Raw genomic sequence first — 26,053 nt, 5'->3', positions numbered from 1 at the left:
AAGTCAATGGTAGACGCCATTCAATCAATCAAGAATAATTTTGATATCGAAACTAATTGTACCAGCCAGAAATATTTTTTCTAACAGGTAACACTACAATGAAATTCTGGGCACCGTCTTCCAAGCGATCTGCGAGAATTTGTGACGAACATTTTAATGATGCTGATTTAGTGAAAGACAATACCGGTAAAATAAAAGGTTTAAAACGGAACAGTACTCCTATTCATTGGCAGGCTCCTGAAGCAAAAAATGTTTATGAAAATTATGTGCAAAAATATCACGTAGCACACACACAGCAGCGATCCAAAGTAAAGAATACGGTACTTACAGAAACAACGGCTTCAGTTGACAATGCGTCTTCAGCATCATTTAGTAATGCTGATGTCTCGTAAGATTATACTGATGGGGCATCAGAATCGCTAAATATATGTCAAGGCGTTCAAATTAATCATATAGAAGAATTATCAGTTGATTTCCATATCGAACAAAGTTTTGCTGTAAATAGTGAACAAACTTTGGACGTAAATGACGTAGTAGAGGAAATTTCGGTTCTCAGAAAAAGACCAAGGGATGTTACGTATCCATCCGAAAAAGATTATTTTTTGATTTTGAAGATGTTGAGAGTAATGAAAAATACTTAAGTTATGAGAGGGACAGTCAAGAGAATAAGACTGAAAAATTTGATAGTCGCATCAACAATGTTTCTAACGTTTGTAATTTTCCAACGACAGATTTTAAAGTGTCTGATACAACTAATTCTTCTTCAAATATAACTGATACAACTTCTTCAAAGATCAAATCAAAATCTACTTTACTCAAAGATCGGCAGATGATTCTTAGACTCCGAAAAAGAGTTGCAGATTTAGAAGACGACAAAGCCAAGTACCAAAGATTAATTAAAAATTTAAAACACCAAGGTAAACGTAAGGAACACTCCATCCAAAATTTAATGAACACAGAAATTCGTACCATCGACGACATTTTAGAAGGCAAAGGTCTTTCTGAAGCTGCAACTACTTTAATTAAAATGCAATTAAAACGAGACAAAACCGAGTATAATGAAGAAGAAAGAAACCTTTGTAAAATTATTTATTATCATTCAGCAGAGTGTTACAGTCGGTTGCGGGACCTTAAAGTGCGATTGGCCGGAGAATCAACGGTTAGAGGGTGGGTCACTGAATACTATGTTTTCCCGGGATCAAACAATGTAGTATTGCAAATGCTTGATAATATGCTTACGTCGTTACCTCCTGAAGAACGTGTGTGCGCTTTGAAATTCGATGAAATGTCTCTAAAATCCGGTGAAGAGTATTCGAAAGCTCAAGATTTAATTGAAGGGTTTGTTGATATGGGTGAGAATCGAAGGGGATCGAAATTAGCAAATCACGCGTTATTATTCTGTTTGGATAGTATAAATGCGAAAAATCCTTGGCGCCAATTATTGTCTTATGGATTTAATGAACATGGCGTATTGTGCGAAGAATTATACGATATTTTGTTGGAAACATTAAGGGCTTTATTTAAGATAGCAGCGAATGTTAAGGTCATTGTTTGCGATCAGGGTTCTAATAATCAAAAACTTGCCTGGAAATTGCTAAATTCATCTGTTAAAGAACCTTTTTTTCATCTTGATGATCGTAAAATTTATGTAATTTTTGATTGGCCTCACCTTATTAAAAGATTACTTGTTCAATTGAGATCTCATAGGTATATATATGTAAATGATGAAATTGTCATAAACTTTAGAGATATACTTGAGACGTGGAAGCTTGACTCAAATAATTGTACATCAAACGTATTAGGATATTTAAATCACAGCTATTTCACACCAAACAATTTTGAAGTTATGAATGTTAAATAAGCTATGCAACTGTTGAGCCGTCGAATGGCTGCTGCTGTTTATACTGCTTCTCAGGATCTTCATGGGTTGGCATCTGATACTGCGGCAAAATCTGTACAATTTATCGAGACGTTAGATGCAGTAATAGATGCTTGCAATAGTTATTCTTTGGGCACAGTTGATGAACAGAAACGCTCTTTATCCAATGACAATCCAGAGATCCTGTAACGCTTAAATTCATTTATTGATTGGTCTGAAAAATGGTATACTGTGGTTGTAACTAAAAGTTCTACAGGTAAAACTTGTATAAGACGCTCGAGACCACCTTGTTTTACTGGTTTATCACAAACAGTAAGAGCTTTAACTTTACTTTATCAAGATTTAAATTCAGATTTTCCCAACTTTGCACTCGCGACAGGTCTTTGCAACCAAGATAGCGTTGAACATGCTCATTCTAAATTTCGAGGAAGATGCGGTTTTAATTTTAATCCTACCTGCAGAATGTATTGTTTACGTTTTAGACGCGTCTTATCAACTGATGATATTGGTACCAGTAAGCAAGGTAATGTTATTTTAAATAAAACTCACTCATCGGTTTCACTGAGTGCAAAACCTGTAAATTACTAATGAAACAACATCTTTGGGTACAACTGAAAACAGTGAACAATCAAATTTTGATCTAAATTTTAATCCACATATAGAAGAAAGTGTTATGTTACCTGAATATAACTCTGCTAAAGTTGACGAAATTCATGAACTTTTAAATGTTGCTGAAATAATGCAATCATTTGCACCCATCGATTCTAGTACAGTGCCAGATTTCGAAGAAGAACACTTGTTCGAACAAAACTCGATTACATTTCTCAGTGGCTATGTATGTAAAGCGTTGCTAATAAAAAATAGGTGTTCTGATTGTGAAAAAATTATGTGTAAGCCTTTGACAGAGCAATCAGATGACAGCAAAATATATTTAGAAAAAAGGGAACATCCTCATTCAGATCCAAATTTGCCCAGCATCACTTATTTAACTAGAGCGAGTGATTACTTTGTTAAAATAATAAGTTGCCAGTTGCATGCTTTTAACGATCACCACGTGAGTGTTTGGTATCAAAGAAAATTGCTTTTAACTTTAAAAGAAATTGTCGTAAAATACACGAATGAGAAATTTTCTGAATAGTTTGATAAAACCAACAAATGTTACAACCACAGATTGTTTGCGTTAGAAAAGCTGTTATTAGTCAAAATTTATCGGAAGACAAGTGATCATTCTGGCATCTTATTTTTTAAATAATTTATAACAAAATATTTGAGGTTCAATGTCGGTTTTAAGTTTAAAAACATTGATAATTTGGTTATTCGTTCAATGCTGCAAGGTAACCTTTGGGTGACGTTTTTAGTAGATATGGTTATAATATTAAATAATTTTGTTAAGTTACATATGTTAAATTCTATTACTAGTGCTAAATAAAGTAAGCGTACTGTATTTTATCGTAGAAGAATCGTACAGCAAAATTTCATATTTTAGTTTGCATTACACTTAATGACATTAACGAATTCTTGAATTGCTCGAAAGTATTTCAAAAAAAAATTTTAAACTTTTTATAAAAATTATAAACAAAATACTTCTTTTTTTATCTTTTGTACATTAAAAATCATTGATTAGTGTGTCTTAGAAAGTCATGTAGAAAAAGTTTCTTGTTTTAGTGCCAAAGAATGTAGACTGTTTTTGTGTTGTACATAACATATAGTAGACAGTATTATTACTATAATTATCATTAGCTGTAATAAATGTAAATAATTTCTCGCTCTAAATAGGAGACAAACGAGATAGGATGCACTGCTGTGTGTGATAGGAGTCATGAATTTAAATTTCTGTAAAAATTTTGTTCACTACACGATATTTATAATTATTTTTATAATTATGTACATAATGTTTGCGTCACTGAAAATTGTATTATATTTTTCAATTCAAGTCGTAAAATAATCACTTAATAAAATAATTATAGTGCTTTCGAAAAACAATTTAACTTACAAATCAGTACCTCAAATTATAAGAGTTACAAAAATTCGCAGCTTTTATTAATTCGTTGTATCACTTAATCAGTAGTTTTCCTTATTCAATTTGTCTTAGAGTAGTATTTTCAATAAATTCGTCGAGCACTCAACAAACAATAAAAAAAAAAAAAAAATAACGCGCGCGTAATGTGGCCACATTTAGTGTGCCGGTCTCAAGCCCGGAAAAACTATAGAGAGAGCGTGCATTTTTTCATAATAATATATGACAGGTATTACCGCAAACAAAGCTGTAATGACTTTCTTTTTTTATAACTACTTTTTCGTGAAAAGTAATTTAGAAAAATGTTTCTGGTCACTGGTAAAACAAAATACGTAAGTAATCATAAAAAAGAAGTGTTAAACATTTATAGTGATGTAATAATGATAAAAAAAAGAAAATTTTTCCACGTGAGATAAGAACCCAGAGCCTCAAAACTAAAGTCTTCGCTCATGTTCTAGCCATCTGAGCTATCAAAGCATATGGCAGGAGAAGACTAAAAGTTACATATGTTTATCGTAAAGTTTCGAATCTTAAGATTTAATTTAAGCTTTATCGCATTACTGCCGTTAAGCTATGTACTAATGGTGAAAAAGAATAAATAAATTAAATAATAAAGATATCAGCGCAATGGGGCGTTTGGGTGAAGGCATTCAGTACGTTAATAAATAATATTACTAAGTACAAAAAAATATTGGAGCGTACTGAGTCGTTGTGGTAAATGCCTTCATTCATCATTTAATAATTTCACTTATTACTAAAGTAAAGAACAATTAAGCGCACTGGATTATTGGGATCAAGGCGCTCGTTTATTAATAAAGCAAAATAATATTTTAATTGCGTTGAGCTTGTCATTTTTTGAAAAATGAAAAAAAAAATTGCTAATAACCTAACAGTTATGTTTTTGTTTGTTATAGTTGAACGAATGATCAACTGCATTTAAAAAGCTTATCTTTCTTTCAGGGACGACGTTCTTTTTCGTATGAGCAGTGTACAACTATGGCTATAGATATACAGCCCGTTGTATGCATATATATATATAGGTTTAGCTTCTCCTCTCTCTATCACCGATGCACACATTTGGATTCTCATGTCTTCCTCACTCATCTTCCCTTACCTCTCCCCGCGAGCCGAGCCTACAAGCCGCCAGCCAATAGAAAACGTGTGCATGGTTCCTCTGCTGGCCACGATGGATTGGCGCTCTAATCAGCGCCGGAACATCGGCACACTCTTGAACATAGGCACTGGAAATCTCCCTACTTATCTCTGTAGCTAGTTAGTAGCTTACAACTTTCGGGCCATCCTGACGTCAGATCTGACGATTCGCAGTGGAAAAGTAAGGAAGCCGTCTCTCGGTACCATCCGACGTCGTAGCATTCGAAACCCAAGGCCCCCTGACTTTACCGCCCAAGTAGCCCTCATTACACACTGTTCCAGCCTCTCCACTCACCGTAAGACCTCCCCTACCGCTGAGTGGCCCAATCCTCCCATCACCGCCTCTCCCCAACCCACCACTCGATTGTGTTATAGCTTGAGCCTTTCCCCTTACCACAATCTACCACCTCTTTCTTTCCCATTACCCGATCGACTTATCTCCCTCTCACTACCCTAGGAGGGAGCTTGGGGGCTGACCTGGAACCGGCACAGTTTTCTACTAGCGAGGAAACCGCTGGAACGATTAGACCATCCAACTCCTTTCTCACACCACGAGCGCCCACAGAATTCACCCCTAGTCACCCTGAGCTTAGAGACAACCACGAGACTCGAGAATATATCCCAGACAGATTAATTTTGAAAAATTGAATTGACCGGGAATTGAACCCTCGTTCCTACTAGAGCAACTGCATCTCAGATTGGCTTCCAACCAACTGAGCTTTAACCATTCTTGCTTTACCCGTTGAGTACGTAAATTATGGGGGTTGTGCATTATCTCCTAGCTCCTTTGTAGGGTAGTGGTCAAGTCTGGGGAAAAAATGTTTATTTTATAAGTGCGTAAGTCACCGTACAATTATAGCAGTAGTTACGCCTGAGTCGCCGTCCTAAGATAAAAGGTATTCACATCGCCTCCGCTAGCCGAAGGTATCTACAAGACTCATCGAGTACACAAAAATAAGAGAAAGATAGAGAGAGAAGCCAAGGCCACCAAGTCGAGGAGAAGAAGCCGCAACAGAGCCCGGAGACAAGGTCACAATCTTGAGGTAGAGAAGAATCACCCCAAGCATACCGGTGTATTGTCCAGTGACAGTAAGCCGTTCACACCAATGCACCACGAAGCAGTTTGGCTAAGTGTCAAGGTAATTGTAGAAGGTGAGGTAAAAGAGTAAGCCCAAGTACGGGTGGTTCGTGCATAAGCCATAATCAGGGAAAGTAACGTAACCTACGGTGCTTAACTGCCAGTGAAAGGTTTTGCATCAACGCGCGGTCTCCGAGAGGATGTGACCGGCGTTCCAGAAAGTGAACACCGAGAACGCTGAAGCCTTTGGGATGCCATGTTAGAAAAAACCGAAAGTAAGTTTCATGAGTAAGAATATAACGTTAAGTGTGCTTTAGTTATTAATCGAGAATTTTTTTTAGATTCTACTCGAACTCATAACTGATATTAATATGTTTATGTTCATTGAAAAAGGCATTTGAAGTGGAATAAGCCAGTCGTGTAACAGATATGCAGATTTTAATAACCACTATATGGAAAATTATAAAAAAGATGAAACTGAAAGATATGTGGCATATTTTAATGTAAATAATCTGTGTGGCTGGACAATAACTCAAAAACTTCATTACGTCGGATTTCAGTGTATCGAAAATGTTGAGCAGCAACTTCATGATTTTAATATTATTGACAACAAAAGTGCTTACGGATATATTTTAGAAGTAGATTGTGAGTACTCGGAGACGCTCCATGATTCTCATGAAGATTTTCCATCTGAGTTCTGAACACATTTGAGCTCCAGGATCAAAGCATCTTCAATTATTGATAACATTAAACTACAAGCAGAAATATATTGTGGCAGAATTTTTGTTTGTATTATACTAGAACATTTCACTAAACATATACACGAACAATTATTGTAGATACATATAATTAGTCACACGCGTTATTTGATATCAAGTTATTTGAACAGATTACGCGGCTCAAAAGACCAAAGTAAAAAAGTAAGCAAGGGTCGGCAGCGCACAGCAATCTCAGCAGACAGCTGATAGTGAGTAGTTAGGCTCTTATCTCAACTCTTACCGTTCTTTTTCTATGACTCTGCCAAAATCGATGAAATACTTCGTAATACATAATGAAAACTTTAACTATTTTGTCTAAGGAAACTCCAGTACAACTTAGTAATTAAATAAATAAAATGAGTGTAAACTTGATTTCTAATTACAGAGCGCATTAATTGTTTGTTATCTTTTCATAATGGAATACATGTTGCAAGGAAAGATTTTAGGTTTGTACCCTAAACTAGGTCTCTCAGTCCATACTTCTATCTACTGATTCTCCCCTAAGCAGAATACGGCTGTCTCCTACAGTATATGTAGATAACATCGACACAGAGAGCACTCGTACTGCGAACACTAAGAAAGCTCCCTTTCTATTTTAAATTCCTCCTAATCATTTCTTATGAATCTATAAATCCTATAAACCATCTATAAAATATTTTGAACGTCTTAATCGTTGAAACGAACACTATGGTGCAGCAAAAAGCCAATATACATGAAGCTTAGTGTCTTAGAATTATTTAAGACAATTGCGTATCGTTTTCACTACGATTATGTGCTCTCTAAACTCAAAAATGATTGTAAGCTCTTATGCACGGATACAGACAGTCTGATGTAAGAGATAATGAATCATTATATTCCAAAAATAATGAAATTGAATATTAAAGAATTTGACACATCAGGTCATTCAGAAATATTTATTTAAACATAAAAGGACCCCGCACAAACCCTTAGGATATTCTCTCTAGGTTAAATTGGCTGAAAATTTTATTTGTTACAGATTAAGTTATCCTGAATAAGATGCAACTATTTTTTTTCCAAACAAATGGCTAGTTTTTAAGAAAAAAATTGTTAAGGATGGCGATTTGTCATGAGGTTAGTTTGACAGGCGCCATGAACCATTACAACCTTGTAATGTATTAATTCACACATATATATGTATATTTATTGTTTTTGACTCTTGATCGCCGTTTGCACCTGCTGGAGAAGAGCGCGTGATAAATTCTTAATGAAGCAAGAGTCGACAGAGGGGTTAGGCTAAGAGAGGAGTGAATAACCCCAATGAAATCATGGTCTTTTTTGTAGATTTGTAGTTTCTATTTACTAAACAAATGTTGACATTATGTTCAAGTCTTTTTAATAAAATTTTAGAGTTTCATCCAGACATAAGACAAAAATCAAAGCCACACTTTTAGTCAGACTTCGTAAAAGACATTTAGCCAGACTTCAAGCCATACTTTCTGCCAGACATTGAACAAGACTTAGAGCCAGACTTCCAGCCAGACTTTCTGACAGACTTTGAACCAGACTTCCAGCCAGACTTTCTGCCAGGCATTAAGCCAGACTTCCAGACATACATTTGGTCATTTTATCTGCCAGACTTTCAGCCAGACATACAGCCAGACATTAAGCCAGACTTCCAGACATACATTCGGTCATTCTATCTGCCAGACTTTGAGCCAGACTTCCATCCACACTTTAACAGTTCCATGACCAACTTGCTCACGGCGGAATTTCTGGCGTACAGGATTATGTAACTATGAACCACCGTGAGCAAGTCCTATAAATCTGTGAGCTAGAGCAGCCCACTGAAGCCCTGTTTCGGTGGTACGTGTACCAACTCCGTGCTCACCTGCTGAGGGAGGCTCAACCAGCTCTTGGCGAACCCTTGGACCTCCTTGTCCGCCGCTGTAAAGCATTCCTTCTCGATGCTCGCCCCCTGCATGACGAAGTCAAGGCGTGGCAGCAGGAACGTGCCCACCGCATCAAACTTCAGCCAAGGGGCGAGCAAAGAGTTGCCGATCTTGTTGACACCGGAGTTTGTCGGACCTGGTACCCTGTGGGTATATACCCAAATGGTTGTAGGCATAGGTGATGTCGAGCGTGAGCAATGGCACGCCCTGCAGCTCAAACGTGGTCGGCCACACAGTACCCCCTCTCCCACCGAAGGTAAGAGCCCACGGGTTCATGGACCAACTCGGAGACATGCATATTTTTTGATGTAAGCTACTATTTCACTTTCTCTATTATTTTAAGTTTTTGTGGTTGAATTTTGTAAATAGCAGAATTAATAAACATGTGAATTTGATGTAAGCATTTAAAATGATGCTGAAATTATTTATTGTATAGTTTTACAAAATCAAAATCCTTCTAAACTTATAGAAAATAATTCATTTCGTATGATTGAAATTTTTCACTGCCGTTTATCGAAATAAAATTGAAAATAATGTCTAATGCTTTATTTTTGCTATGTTGTATTGCTAAAATTGTTTTTTATTATTCTGCTCAATTCTTCAGTGATATCTTTTGTAAATTTGAAAATACATTTTCTCCCTCATTTAAGTCGAAAAAAAACTAACCAAAAAATGTTTACAGTCATTATCTTCATATTGTTTTTATAACAATAGTTTGATACTTATTATTTTGTAAGTTTTAGTTGTGCGATTGAAATCTTACAGTACTGCATCAAGTTACAAAGTTTGCCGGTGAACCAACGATCAAGTAGACGTGAAAATGGAAAAAAAACAATTGACAAAGTGTGAAGTCCGAAGTCCGGATAACACGTCACAGTCATACCATTTTCACAACGACGCTAACCTTTTTTCTACAGTATACAAAAAATTCTCGTATCCAACATTGTTACCGTTTTCATTATTAAGAACACGTAAATTATTTTTTAAAGTTATAATTTGTCAGTGACGTGAATAAATAGTGTACTACTAGTGATAACTGCATGCTGTATCTTTGCTATTTAAAAAAAAATATCTCTTGAAAAAATCAAATGGGGATATGTAAAAAATTATGAAAGTCTGGCAGAAAAACTGGCTCAATCTCTGGCTGGAAGTCTGGCTGGAAGTCTGGCTAAAAACATGCTGAATGTGTGACTGGAAGTTTGGCCTAATATCTGGCAGTAAGTATGGCTGGATACCTGACTTGATGTTTTGATCAATGTCTGGCAGATAGAATGACCAAATATATCTGGCTTAATGTCTGGCAGAAAATGGGGCTGAATGTCTGGCTGGAAGTCTGGCTAAAAGTTTGGCTGTATGTCTAGCTGAAAGTTTGGCTGTATGTCTGGCCGAAAGTCTGGCTGGAAGTCTGGCTCTAAGTCTGGCTGGAAGTTTGGCTCAATGCCTGGCAGAAAAACTTGCTAAATATCTGACTGAAAGTCTAGCTGTATGTCTGGCTGGAAGTCTGGCTAAAGGTCTAGCTGTATGTCTGGCTGCAAGTCTGGCTCAATGTCTGGCTGGAAGTCTGACAGAAAGTCCAGCTGGAAGTCTGGCAGAAAAACTGGCTAAATGTCTAACAGTGAGTCTGGCTTAAAGTCTGGTTTAATGTCTGGCAGGAAGTCTAGCTGTAAGTCTGGCTGGAAGTCTGGCTCAAAAACTGGCCTAATGTCTGGCTGTATGTCTGGCTGAAAGTCTGGGTCAAAGTCTAGCTGTATATCTGGCTGAAAGTATGGCAGAAAGTCTGGCTGTATGTCTGGCTGAAAGTCTGGCTGTATGTCTGGCTGAAAGTCTGGAAGAAAATGTGGCTGAATGTCTGGCTGGAAGTCTGGCTAAAAGTCTGGCAGAAAGTCTGGCAGATAGAATGACTGAATGTATGTCTGGAAGTCTGGCTTAATGTCTGACTGTAAGTCTGGCTGTATGTCCGGCTGAAAGTCTGGCAGAAAATCTGGCTGGATGTCTGGCTGGAAGTCTGGCTAAAAGTCTGGCAGAAAGTCTGGCTGGAAGTCTGGCTTAAAGTCTGTCAGAAAGTCTGGCTGAATGTTTGGTTGGAAGTCTGGCTCCAAGTCTTGTTGAATGTCTGGCAGAAAGTATGGCTTGAAGTCTGGCTAAAAGTGTGGCTTTGATTTTTGTCTTATGTCTGGATAAATATTTAAAATTCTATTAAAAAGACTTGAACATATGTCAACATTTGTTCAGTAATTACAAACTACGAATCTACAAAAAAGCTCATAATTTCATTGGGACCCAAAACAAATAGCGTTTTCAAAAAGATCTTGATTCATGTCTCTGAGCTGGTTACAAATACATCTAGAAAACATTCTTATTATTGATATTACAATGTATTGAAACAAGTTATATGTATTAAACATTTTGTGACAGCAGTATTCAAATAGTTCTTGAAAAATTATTTTAGTTACTTTAAAAACTGGTCGGATATTAGGTCTTATATCTTGTCTTAAATCTGGTAGTTAGATAATTTTTAAATATCATAAAAATATTGATCTGAAAATGGATTTTAATGTTTTTCTTATGGTTTGCCTTCAAGTTGGTTTCATGATACGTCTCAAAAATTTTTTTGGAACTGGTCATGTAAACGGTTTCAAAGAGAGTCAAACACTTTATCTCAAATCTGGTCTTATATTACGCCCTATAACGTATTTTTTAATAAATCTCAAGGTTTAACTTAACGTACGTCTCAAATTGGTCACATATATTACAAGGTATGCATTAAATCTGGTAATTATGAAGGTACTAAGATCAGTGAAGCAACAGATATTTGAATAGATCTCAATACTCGTCTTTCAACTTGTTTCGAAAAACTAGAGTCCAAACAGTTCTCAATGCTAATTGGATCCTAATATTCGTCACAAAAGTAATTGTTTAGAAGAAAGTATTAGGGTATCAAAGAAAGTATTATTCTAGTTCTTCACTTAAACAAGAGGCAGAGCACGATCGTTAACAGCCCTGCAGTTGTTAGCAAATAGGTTGGATTAGAGGTGACGGCTTCTCATCAAAGCCAGCTGCAAGGCAAGGAATAGGAGTTGGTACTGGTGTATCTAATAAAAATATTGAAACAAAGTAACGCGTTACTATTACGATTATTTATACATTAATAATTTATTGAACTTATCTGAGTGTTAATAGGAAGGATTGCAACTCAAGGACATCAACCGCTTCTAAGTTTAGGGCTTGGATCGGACCAACGGTGAATAGCATTAGAGCGGCGGTATTGTAGTAACGGCCACCCAGGTAAAAGGAAGAGCACGACCGCTCATGACACTGCAGTTGTTAATAAATAGGTCGGATCAGTGGTGACGGCTTCTCATCAGAGACAGCTACGAGGTTGGGAGTGGGAGGGGGTGCTGGTTCATCTAATAATACAAAGTAAAAGTATAGTGTACTTACTATGATAATTATTTAAGAGTAATATATAGAAATTCATCAGAGAAGGGGATTATTAATAATACATTTTTAAATCAATTGAGAACAATAAAATGGGCACTTAGTACTCGGAGACTCTTATTAAATAAAAAATATGTTCTGGGCTTGTATTAGACCTTTAGACTACAGTAAAAGAGCAGAAACAGAAAGGAACTTTATTAGTGCCTTAAATGAAATAGGAAAAATATCACATGTAAGAATAATTGAATTACATATCAAAGTTAAATTTAAAAAAAAATAATAATAGAGTTTTCATGATGAATAAGACAGTGAGAAATTGTAACATATTATAAATGGTTTTAACAAGCATTTTCAATTGAAGATGAGCACATACATAACAAACGTCTATTGCACAGTTAATTATGCCTATCCGACCGTTTAAACCACTTCGTTAAGGCTATGGGATTATTCACTCCTCTCTTAGCCTAACCCCTCTGTCGACTCTTGCTTCATTAAGAATTTATCACGCGCTCTTCTCCAGCAGGTGCAAACGGCGATCAAGAGTCAAAAACAATAAATATACATATATATGTGTGATTAATACATTATAAGGTTGTAATGGTTCATGGCGCCTGTCAAACTAACCTCATGACAAATCGCCATCCTCAACAATTTTTTTCTAAAAAACTAGCCATTTGTTTGGGAAAAAATAGTTGCATCTTATTCAGGATAACTTAATCTGTAATAAATAAAATTTTCAGCCAATTTAACCGAGAGAGAATATCCTAAGGGTTTGTGCGGGGTCCTTTCTGATACCATTAAAGAATAAGAAAATCATTGAGCTCATAAAATATTAGTGCAATAGAAATATGACGTTCAAATTTTTTGAGTTCAGAAGTAAGAGGTATAGTATTCTCAGTAAAAATAAAAATGTAATTAGGAAGCAAAGGGTGTTGAAAGTAATGTTGGTAATGTTGTAAAAGAAGCTATCAGTTTCAACGACTACATTGAGTGCTTATGTGACCAAATTATAAACATTAATCAAGAACAAATTAAGGTAGATCACGTTGTCATGAGCTCGACACTAAAAGGTACAATAAAATTGCTTTTAGTTTACGAGATGAATGCTATCTTTCATCAAACACTACAGATATGCTGCCTTGGGTTCCATGTAGGATTAAAATAATAAAAGAATAAAGAGCTAAAGGGTGTGTAAACGTTATGTCTGGACTTGTTTAGAGTATGGTCTTAACCGTTGTATTTTAGTGTCATTTGTGGGTCTCCTAGTATTTATACGTGGGCTTTATTTTTTCTCTTTTTATTTGGATGGAAAGTCTTAATTTAAAAGATACGGATGAAGTTAATTATTATGTTCTTTTATTTAAACCATTCAAATTAATTTATTCTTTAAAACACAATTTATCAGATCACACCAACAAGGTTTACTATTAATTATATTACTAATAGCTAACTTAGATCTAGCACTGTCGATCGATACTGCTGCTTTAGAGTTTCCTAGTGCTTCCTGCAGTATTTTTTAGCGGTCTCTAAAACTACACGGATGAGTTCGTAACCAGAAAAGAACATGTTATGGTTTCTACTTCTCTGCTATCGCCGGAACCACTTCCAGTGGGCCTCTTTCACTATTCCTCGCTCCTTAGCGTAGTCCAACACTACTGATGTCTTTAAAGTATACTCGAGTTGCCTCAGCTACTACATTATAATTTGAGCAGAATTTGTCTGCTAGTTTCAGCTTCATGTTATGTCTTACGTATATAATGTACTCGCAGGAAGCGGGAGTCAAAAGTTGACTGAAACTTGAGTGTACAGATGATACACGTAAAAAGACAAATTTTTCTTTTTAATGTAGCGTTTTTATAGTGTCCGAGCGAGTAAAAGAGGATTTTGGTTAAATGAGGTCAACCAATGAGCGATGTTCTTGCAAAACTGCGTTGACAGAAAAACAGAAGGTTGAAACAATGATGCTTTATGTTGCGATTTTATGCATTAGGAAATAACAATACAACAGTATAAATCGCATCTTTCTGATAAGTGAAATTGAAGTTTTTTAATCAGTTATGATGCAATCTTGCATCAGTAATAAAAAAATACCAAATACAAGTTCAAATGTGACTTATAAGTTTAAAAATTTCGTAATTAATAATATCAAAATTTTCACTATCAATTTTTCATATGATAAAACAATTTGTTACTATTTTAAAAGTGGTAAAAATTATTAGAATTCAACGATCAACGCGGAAATAATCTATTAATTCATACAAATAACACAATTTCAAACATACGATTTCAATACACACATGCATTCTAACAATGAGCCTGACCGAATTATAAGTCAGTATAATATGACACAACTTTATACTTCCAGTAGACACGTTGTTATACTTATATATACGACTATGACATATATAAGTCATGGATACATGAGCGAATGTGCACGTAAAAGATGCTCCTCAAAGCTAATGCACGCGAGCACACACACACACGCGCACGCATACGCCAGTGGGGCCCCACCCCCACTGCGCGTGTCAACCCGCCACTACTCCAACTTGAACAAAAAGTCTTTTCATTTAATACATGAAATGGAAATGTATATAAAATTGGAATTTAAGATGCTCAAAACTGACGGTTTTAGATTAATGACTTGAAGAAAATGTGTAACTGAAGTGAATTTTTTATTTTATTTCGCTGACTCCACCGTGCTATAGGACACTATCAAAGCGCATACTTATACGAAGAAAGAATATTTTGTAATTTTGATCTCTATTTTGCACCTAATTCTAAATAGTTTCCTTGAAAATCTAACCAGCGATCATCAGCGCTCTAGTTGAGTAGCCTATTCACTCTGCTACGAGCGTCCCCTATTATACATTAACCTCTTTCTCCTTGTTCTAGTGTGGTTTATAACTTATCCCTAATTTTAATATTAATTTACTGTTTATAAATTAATAAAGTTCGATTATACATTATATCAATTGATAAATTGTTTACTTAATTAACTGTTTTTTCTATATAATTCAATAGCTTATTCAAAAACTCGCCACAAATGTTTTATATGTTACCTGATCCTTCGACGTACAAGTGTTATAAATCAAAGATGTATGAAAAATGATGGTAAAACTAAATTAAGTTTCTTATTATTTTTATACATATTAATATATCTGAAGTTTCAAACGTTAGAATGAAACAAAAATCCGAAATGATTTTATTTGGTTTTAGCAACTAAAATAACTAATATTTGAGTCTTTCTCGCCCTCCATATATATATATATATATATATATATATATATATAAGTTTATTTCGTTGATCTTCTGGGGCAAATGAAAACACTTAGTTTAAGCGACGTTTCGTCGACTGGTGTGTCGACCTCTTCAGGCTTTATTAACAATAACAAATTATTACAATGACTAATATAGACAAAAGATACATATAATGTAGAACTGACAAATAAATTACCTTAATTTAAACCGTGAAAGACAATTTATTTAACGTATCGATCAAATGGCTCACACGCAAGTCAAACTGGCAAAGGCCCCCACACCGCAATGTACCCCGCTTTTATAACAAACACACACACACACCCAAACATATACAAGTTTCGCAGTGCGATGACCCAAGCCCTCAGTTCACACATCACATTATCAGTATACAATTCTAAGAACGTACATAGTCCTTAAAAACGTACAGAATTAATGAAACTTCGATAAGTGCGACTTAAATTATAAACATCTTCTTTCTTATTTATATTATGAATGTTGGAGGTAATGTGTAACATTTCAGAGATCAAACGTTTACCATAATTCGGCTTTTTGTCTAATATTTTTATATTGTCCCACTCAAAATTATGGTTATTAGAAATTTGGTGTAAAGTAACTACCGATTCCGGTTTGTAGTTGTTTTGGTGTTCTCGTTTTCTCTCTTTTAAAGCTCTCTTCGTTTCACCTGTATATTTTGCTGAACAGTCACTGCATGAGATCTCATATACGACATTAGTATTACCCAAAGTATAAGTAGTATCTTTTCCCAACTGTACTATATGATTCAATTTTTTGTTTATTCTAGGAATTACTTGTATATTGAATTTTTTTTAAAAACGTTGTATCTTATCAAAATTATTTGGAAAAAATGGTAAGCTTATAATGGTTGTATTTAAAGGTAATTGCTCTGGAATTTTCTCTGTAACATCATTATTGATCTTACAAAGTCTTTTCTTAATATGTTTATTAATAAAATGCTTAGAATAGCCATTCTCAAGCAGCATCTGTCTTACAATTTTCACGTTTTCATTATGGAATGAACTGTCAGAGAGTCTTATGGCCCTGTCTATTAAATTATAAATTATATTCTTCTTTTGTTGCCCACTATGATAAGATTCAAAATGTAAGAGTCTATTTGTAGATGATTCTTTTTGGTACCAATTTGTGATAATTTTGTTGCATCGCTTTATTAAAGTCACATCTAAGAAATTAATTTGGTTCTTTTTTTCAATCTCATATGTAAATTTTAAATTTTTGTTACAACTATTAAAGATTTTAGTAACAAGGTCAATATGATTTTCTTTTATACAAGTGATTGAATCGTCAACGTATGAAAAATAGAAGAGCGGCTCAACACTATGTTTATTTTTAAAAAATATTCCAACATTCATTTACACAGTCTTCAAGAACTAAGTCCGCAAAAAAAAAAGAAATTGGTGACCCCATCGGGGTACCAAATATCTGTCGATAAAACTTTTTATTGAAGGTAAAATATGTATTTTCAAATAGAAACTTCGTTAAATATATAATATCAATAAACGGGATTCTTGACGCACGACGAATATAATCTACACGTCTCTCAAGGCTTTTCAAAACCAAATCACACGATACATTAGTGAACAATGAAGTAACGTCTAGGGACACCAATACATAATCGTCTGGTATCTTGAAAGATTTAATTTCGTGTATAAGATCTTGACTATTGTCGATATGGAATTTTGATTTTGGCATACATACTTTCAAGTCGTTATATAATATCTTTGAAAGTAAGTAAGTTGGACTATTAGTTAATAAAATAATTGGTCTAAGAGGAATATCTTTTTTATGTATTTTCGGAAGTCCATATGCCTTGGCTAACTGTGTATCCGTTTGTGTAATTTGTGTATTATGAAACTTACATTTTGAAAATTCATTGTCATTAAGATATTTCAATTGTTCTTGTACCTTTTTTTGTAAAACTTTTGTTGGATTATTCTTTATTTCTTCGTATGTGTCAGTGTCAGCCAGAAGCATCGTCATCTTGTCGATGTAATCGTGTCTATTCATGCATACCGAGGTATTGCCCTTATCGGATTTTAGAAAAATTAAATGTTGATTCTCTTTTAAAAATTGTGTTTGATTGATTTTTTCATTATAGACTAAATATTTATGATTTTGATGTGTTTTATTTTTTATGCTAAAGTTAACTATTGAACAAACAGTTTGTCTTACTGTTTCTTTTAAGCTTACATTTATTTTCATCTTTTTTAAACCATATTCTAAATTTATTAATATATCAATAGCGTCTCCCTTTTTCAAATTGATGTTGTTTTATTGAAACCTGGTCCAAGTGATACTATTTGGGCAACATCTTCAGGTATAATAGTTTGTGTTAAATTAATAAATTTATTTTGCCTGTTTTCAAATATTGGCGTGTGGGTTTCTATTTTTGAATACAAACGCGCAAACTTATTTTTAAGTGAAAATTTGACATGATTTTTTATTTTAAAACATTTTTTGTCGACACTTATGAAAAATTGATGTAATAGTCTTTTGTCAATTTTGTATTGTAAAAGCGAGGTACATTGCGGTGTTGGGGCCTTTGCCAGTTTGATTTGCGTGTGAGCCATTTGCTCGATACGTTAAATAAATTGTCTTTCATGGTTTAAATTAAGGTAATTTATTTGTCAGTTCTACATTATATGTATCTGTTGTCTATATTAGTCATTGTAATAATTTATTATTGTTAATAAAGCCTGAAGAGGTCGACACAACAGTCGACGAAACGTCGCTTAAACTACGTGTTTCCATTTGCCCCAGAAGATCAACGAAATAAACTTATATAACTAAAATAACTTACAAAAAAACATTATACGCACATATAATATAATAAATAATGATAAAAACTGCCAAAAAAAGCTTTACAACAAAAAAACAACTGTGAAACATAACATCAATTATTTGCAAGGAATTTTACATCTAAAAGATATTATAAATCGACATTTTCCGGGGATAGTTTTCCATTCGCTGGTGATAAAATTACAAAAAAAAATTTATTATAATTTCTAAACACTAACACAACTGAACTGTAAGTATGAATTTCCGCGATCATAACCTCTATTAGTTATGGACACTTACATTCCCAGAAAATTAAAAAATAGCACTCTTTCGGCTATAGTTTTTCATTCACCAGTGCTAAAATTACGAAAAAAAATTTATTACACTTTTTGGACGCTGAAACAACTAAACTGTAAGTATATATTACTGCAATCACAACCAGGCGCTTACTGGCCACTCTAATAAATAATAAAATCTAAAATAATAATGCAAACGCCTATTACCCTATGAGCTGGGGCACTTACTGGGCACTCCGGTAAATAATTAAAATGTTACATAATAATTTGTTTAAAAATTTAGTCTTAATCTTTTTATAAGCTTTTATTTATTGATTATGAAATTTATGATAAATATAATATTATTTACCTAGGAGTAGAGATACAAAGTGAGATAAACAACTGTTTTGTTTAAACAACTTTTTGTTTGTTTTAACAATTCCAAGATTATAAAGTATTGATAATCCAAGGCGTAAATTACATCGTACAGTTTTTGACAACAGATTTGTGTAGTTTACAGAGCTCTTATTTAAATAACTATAGTTTGGTATTACGAATTATTTACAAATATATATTAAAAGATAAGAATGGTAAAAAATTAATTTAAAAAGCAAATTTCTAACCTTACCCATCACATATACTACAGTAGCACTGCAAAGTAACAAACGTACTTCGTTTATGACCACATTTGATTATTGACAGTAATTTACGTAAAGTATTAGAGAATACATTAATATATCTAAGTTGTAAATAATGCTTGAATGTGTAATCCTACTTGCACGTTCATTTACAATTTTTCATTGGAATGGGTTAACATATGAAAGAAGAATGAGGTGCTGTACAAAAGCTAGTTTAAAATGCAGTAAGCAGCTCATTAATCGTGATTAGCAATAAATGAATCGACGGACACAAAGCTTCCCCAAGACTAAATTGCCCCGTGACCAAAGTGCCCCACTTAAATTCCATTACTATCGCCATGATGAGACGTATTATTTTGCACCAAACATATTGTTCTGCACCTATTAGTATTATATTCATGTACTAAATAAATGTCAAACTATATTTTGTTTACTTACCTTTTTTTATCTGTATGCAAAGAAAAAAAAATCATATAATTAATTTAAACTATAATAATAATGCTTAAAGACCATAAATAATGATAGTATGATCATAAATAATATATTTTAGAATATTGTATAATAGTATAAAGCGTGATATGACATTTTTTAATCACTTTTTTATTGTACTGGTCATGACCAAATTTGAATTTTCATGCATAGTAGGTACCGTCTTTGGGAGTGCTTGTGCTGTTAATAAACATTTTGTTGTTAATTAGAGTGGCCAGTAAGCGCTCTAGGTTATCAGGTGATATGCACTCGTGTTATTATTCAAGAGTTTATTATTTACTAGAGTGGCCAGTAAGCGCCCCGTGTCATCGGGTGATAGGCGCTTGCGTTATTATTTAAGATTTTATTATTTACGAGAGTGACCATTAGGCACCCTGGGCTATTAGGTGATAGGCACTTATGAATTTAAGAGATTTAAATTTTCGCACGTTGCCGGTATCGTCTTTGGGAGCACTGACTGAGGGTGCTAATACATTAAGATAAGCTATGCTATAGTGTACAAGTACTATAAAGATATGTATTTTGTATATTTAAATTCTGCTAATAAAGGAGTATAGCCTAAAAAAATCAATTGTTTGCACATTTTGGTATTTTTATCGTGTGCAGTGAGGTGAGCTTAGGTTTGCAGGAATCGAAACTTATTCTGGAAATGTAACTATACCGCTACTCGGTAACGTGTGTCATTTAATATTACAACTACTTGCTGATTCTTTATTATTCACAAGGATTTTGGATTAAAAACGTTTTTAAGGCGTAAAATGAATCTTAACTAATCGAGTAGTTGTTTTAGTTTACAAGAAACATAAATTTTTGAAGTTATACTTATGTAGGCGCGTTATGCACGGGGGTAAATCAACGATTTCAGATTTTGACCTTGAGAAAAAGTGTGACGGAAGTGGATTTTGCTTGATTCTCCCCCTTGGCCCCACCCCTCATGACGTACTTCCGGTTTCCTCTACACTACATGATGCCACACCGCATCACCATGCCACACATTTTAAATTTTATGAATTTTATTACTTTTTCTTTTAACCAATTCAAAAAAAAAAAAAAAAAAGTTTCCAAAGAGATTTGAGCCCCCCATCTCTTACTTTCTGGCTACAGGCCCAATATAGGTAAATCAATTACTTCATCTTATTTTACAGTTTGTAACTTATTCTTCACAGAAATTTTTATCTAATGTAGATTAATTGATTTGTTTTAAGTATAAATTGAATAAATAAACAATTTACTTAATAAAATAATTTTTTTTTCATGTTTTTTTAAAAACTAGGCAATTAGTATATTTTAGCAGAGCACCCTTCCAATTCATTAATAAATATTTATTCCCACGTATTCAATGTGTTACTTTTAGAATAAATAAAGAGTTTTTTATACAATTCATTCATATTTTTTCAAAATTATAAAAAATTATAAAAAAATTTTTTGCACTGTACGAATACAATGATTAATTTTTATTATATTTTATTCTTTTAAAAAATTTTCATTCGTGCTTCAAGTGGTTTTTTGATTTAAGGACGTTCTTCACATAGTTTGTGGGGGAAAGTTCAGAGAAATGACAGGAACGCTAATGTGTAGAGTAAAGCTAGCAATTCTTTTTCTGACATGGATTTACTCATATACATGCTTTTACGCACACCTTATCCCCTCTTTCTAAATTTATTTAAAATTCAATTTGTGGGTCTATTTAAAAATTCGATAGGTTTTTCTAAAAGTAATCTTTTGTGCCCAAAAAATTAGTAGATTCCTACAAATCATATACAAGTACAGTCAAACGAGCTGCAATGTTCGTGGGTATTTTTTATGCTATTTCAATATACGTTTAAAGTTTGAATAATATCTGTCCAAAAAACCTATGTCTGATGAACGTCTTGAAGAGACATGCACTGGCATGTAATACTACCCTATTGAAGAAAACTATATTGTAGGATGATTTTTTTCAATTTTCTATGTACAATTATATTTTGGGTATTAAATATGGACGAGAAATAAGTGTAGGATCGTACGTGATAGATGTGAGCGTGACGGTACAGATGTAATCAGCGTAGGCAGTAGAATATTGTTCATAAATCACCGGCAGATTCGATGAAAGTGCACAGTCTTGGACTGGTCAGCCTATATGTTATTTTTATTGTATTGTGCCATAATATATCGTTTATAATCATTAACTCATTACATATTAGTTCAAACCACACCTAATCAACGTAGGTATACTCATTCCCACGATAATTGCACCACCTTTGTACACAATATTGTTTCATAGAAGGTATTGTTATACTCAAAATTGTATTGTTTGCCATATAATTTTATAGAAGTATAACTTCATACTTGGGTATCCAAGCACCCACTGTCCATTGTTTTTTTTTATATTTTTACTTTCTGCTAATAAAGAAATATAGCCTATAATAGTCAAATTTTTGCCTATTTTGGTATTTTTATCATGTGCGGCGAGGTGAGGTTAGGTTTGCGGGAGTCGAAACTTCTTTTGGTATCATAATTGTACCGTAACTCGATAACGCATGTCATTTTACATTTAATAACTAGCTAATGCTTTGTTATTGGGGAAAATTCTTGATTTGAAACATTTTTAAGGCGTAAAATGCCTGTTAACTAATTTAGGGTATGATTGCCGGCATTTACACTCACAGTTTAGTTGTATTTGTGTTCGAAAAGTATAACAATTTTTTTTTCTTATTTTAGCACCGGCGAATAGAAAACTATTGCCGAAAAAGGGCTATTTGTTCAACTTCCTGGGAATCTAAGAGTACAAAACTAATAGAGGTTATGATTGCGAGAATTTATACTAACAGTTTAGTTGTATTAGTATTCGAAAAGTATAATAAATTTTTTTTTTAATTTTATCACCAGTGAATAGAAAACTATTGCCGAAAAAGTACTATTTTTTCAATGTTCTGGGAATCTAAGTGTCTATAGCTGATAGAGGTTATGATTGCGGACATTAATACTTATAATATAGTTATTTCTGTGGTCGAAAGGTATGATGTTTTTTTTAAATAATTTTAGCACCAGCTAATGAAAAACTATCTCGGAAAATGTTAAGTTAAATATCTTTTAGATGTAAAATGCCTTGCAAATAATTGAGGTCATGTTTGAAGGTGCTTGGAACTTAAGTATAGCTGTACTGGAGTACACAGCTAATGATCAAAATATTGCTATCCCAATATCACAAGCTAAGCAAATATAATCAATTTTATTATCAATAGATCACGATTTTAGTTCAAACCCTCCACCGATCCCACAGCCCCCCCCCCCGCCAGAGCTGCATAGCAAATTATTCTTGATGTCCCAATCGAACTGATTTGGCGCTATCCATAGTAAACAGCACAGTTAAGTACGATAAGGATAAAATTCAAAAAGTGATTCCAGAATACCGGAAAAATTAAAAAACCTTAACCCAAGCTCTTTAATCCAATAAACGGGTCACCCTGAAGTCTTTAACCCCTTAGCCTAGAAATCTCAAAGCCTATAACCACATAACCCAATTTATCATGAATAATTCAACCCCATTACGTGGTGCCATAAATAATCATACATGCATTAATCAAAAATTATTATTACGAGCACAAATCACCAGATAATTCTGAGCACTTACTGTCCACTTTATGAGTTAGAAAATTATTATTTTTTAACGCAAGCACCAATCTTACTAATATATAAAGCAAAGTCGCTAAAACCGTTGTAATCGCTAACCGCGAAAACTACTGAACCGATTTTGCTGAAATTTTGCACACTGATTCATGATACTTCCTAGATGGTTTTAGTATAGTTTTTATCTTAAAAAATTTAATAACAATAGCAATAAATGAGCTCAAAGTTTTGCAAAAATACGCCAGCTTTTCACTTTAGTTCAGTAAAATCCGCTAGGTGGCGTCGACATAAAATCGAAGCTACCTGCAACATAATTAAATAAGTGTGGTTATAATAGGCCGGAGCGTATCGATAGCTGTACAGTCGAGCTTCGGCAGCTCATCAAGCTGTTTAGAGGATGCTGGTGATAGTCCTGCAGCTGGGTATCCCGGTTACGGACGACACTCTTCTCCAAGGGGGAAGGGACCTAAGTGTTCCTTCACCCTGAATCTCGACGAGTGTGATCAAAGAATAATAAATTACTTCCAACCGATGCCGTCTCTGCCAGAATACCAGGAGACATATTTAGCCAGAGCACAATCTGCACCAACTCTTCAGAGTTGTGTGGCAGTCCCACCATCCCACCTGTTGTAGTTAGAGAATTTGTGGCTACAAATGTAAGCAAGGAAAAACAGCTCTGAGGGTCACGGGAACCACAACGGCTTTCTTCTTGGTCGTCGCGTCCCCAACGCGCTTACCCATATGTTCCCGTCTAAAGATGAGCAATTGAGCAGTTGGTTATCCGGGGAACGACCCAAGACGAGATATTCTTTGGTCAGCGGCGTATCTCCCTCCATCACAGTCTCTGTACATCGAGACTCCCAGGGTAAGAATCAAGCAACCCGTAGCCAGCTCTTCATCATCAGGAATAATAATGAAGAATAGCCTGGAAGTTTCACCACTGGCGCTTTTTAGGGCCATTATAAGTATTTACGTTCCCTACTTAACCATCAATTTCATCGGTTCTTTTTAGGGGCCACCTAAGTGTAAACTACCTTGCCAACAAATACATTTTTATTACCATTTCCGGAAGCGATTCGTCGACTAAAAGACTATATTAACTAAAGACGGGCACTATTAAACCAAGTCAGCTATTCACTGGCAGACGTCACCTGCGGAGTTGTTCTTCGCAAGGCTGGAAAACCCGGTGACCGACGACTCTATATTACCCTCTCGACTCTAAGCATTCAACCAGGAATCACTGATCCTCTCCAAGGTCTGCGCTGGGCAAACCTATAACAGCTATAAAGGAAAAAAAACTTGAGCCAACGGGACAGCCTCCACTGGACAAGTATCACTAACCAATCTCCCCATCTAAGATCACCAAAACAACTGAATCTGAAAATAAAAAAGGTGCTTTAGACACCAACGTCTTCGACGTTATACCGGGAGACGTTGGGAAAGAGCACTACAACTAGCCCCAAAGCTTCGGACTTTGTAATTTTTCTCCCAATCAGTCTGGGTCTTCAACAGTAAGCCAGAGAAGATCACCCTGAGGTATCCAGGTCACAATTTCTGTTAACTGCAGTCAAGAAAGAGTTAACTTAAGAAGCTCACCGGTCTTTTTTAGGGCCATCGGACGTCGAACTACCTTGCCAACAAATGTATTAAAATTAACAAAGTTGACTGAAAATAGCCTTTAGGGGTCATAAAAGTCGTAAGCATACCAATAGTCGCAAAAGGGTATATTGGAAAGAAAACCTCAAATGTATCTAATGAATACAATTTGAGGCGTCAAGAAACTGACGCAGAAAATTTTTCGAGATTGAAACAGCAGCGTCAAAATCGTCAACTAAAGAGTCCATTACGTGAGAGATCAGCTTTTCATTGTACCCTCACAGCAATCTCTGAAATCTTTAAAGATCCTACTTCAGATTTTTTAATGAGTAGAAAATGTATTTCTGTTTTTATGGCAATAAAAATGTTGGGTTTAAGGTCCAGGACTTTGTTGCTCTGGTAATAAAATAGTGAGATATGAGAAAAAACAATTTTTTTTTAATATAAATTTTTTGGGGGTTTAAAATCTTAACAGCTTTAAAAAATAGCCCTTTTCGTGAATTACACAGAAGAAACTAAATCAACAACTTCTTATAGCCATCGATTATTTTATGGCATAAATTTTCAGCATAATTATTTTTTTGAATTTTCACACCTCATTATTTGACCAAATAAACTATATGGATTCCGAAAAAATATGTTTTTAATAAGAAGATTTTTGTTCTGAGATGTATCGGGAGTATGTGTAAAATTTTCTAACTAAAAATGTTTCACATCACATGTCAACACACTACGGTGTTTTATTTAGTAAGTCTCGGGCGAAGCCGAGACGGGGGGGCTGCTAGTCACCATATAACCCAGGGCGCCTACTGGACACTTTATTAATTGATAAAATACGATTAGACAACACAAGTGCAAATCACCAGGTAACTCTAAGCGCTTACTGGACACTTTAATAGTTAATAAGTTATTACTTCGTAATATAAGCGCTAATCATTAAAGAGCGCTTGCAGGAAACTTAATAAATTTAAATAAAAACAATAAATAATGTAATCGCTAATCACTAGGTAACTCTGGGCACTGACTGGACACTTTTTTACCTAATGAAGCATTAGTTAATATTAAAAGCACTAGTTATCAGGTAAGCTGGATCCCTTTTAGGCAACTTTATTTCAATATAAACCATTTGGAAAACTTTTACT

General features: G+C 34.4%; 1 protein-coding gene across 5 annotated transcripts in view; it reads right to left on the bottom strand.

The window, feature by feature from the left end:
- Positions 1-26,053, bottom strand: part of Gpat4 (Glycerol-3-phosphate acyltransferase 4) — a 310,118-nt gene that overhangs the window by 225,579 nt on the left and 58,486 nt on the right. Inside the window, exon 3 of one of the 5 annotated variants that reach the window (XM_089589925.1) lies at positions 25,783-25,794. The exons of the other annotated variants lie outside the window; for them this stretch is intronic. Coding sequence (XP_089446051.1) covers positions 25,783-25,794 — 12 coding nt within the window. The remainder of the gene's footprint in view (positions 1-25,782; positions 25,795-26,053) is intronic. 5 annotated transcript variants of the gene reach the window in all.

Source organism: Copidosoma floridanum, unplaced genomic scaffold, assembly GCF_036245765.1.
Source record: "Copidosoma floridanum isolate Cflo_tuat_1 unplaced genomic scaffold, Cflo_Japanese_pri ptg000010l, whole genome shotgun sequence".
Lineage (NCBI taxonomy): Eukaryota > Metazoa > Arthropoda > Insecta > Hymenoptera > Encyrtidae > Copidosoma > Copidosoma floridanum.
The sequence above is the reverse complement of the archived record's forward strand: the minus strand, read 5'-3'. Positions and strand labels throughout refer to the sequence as shown.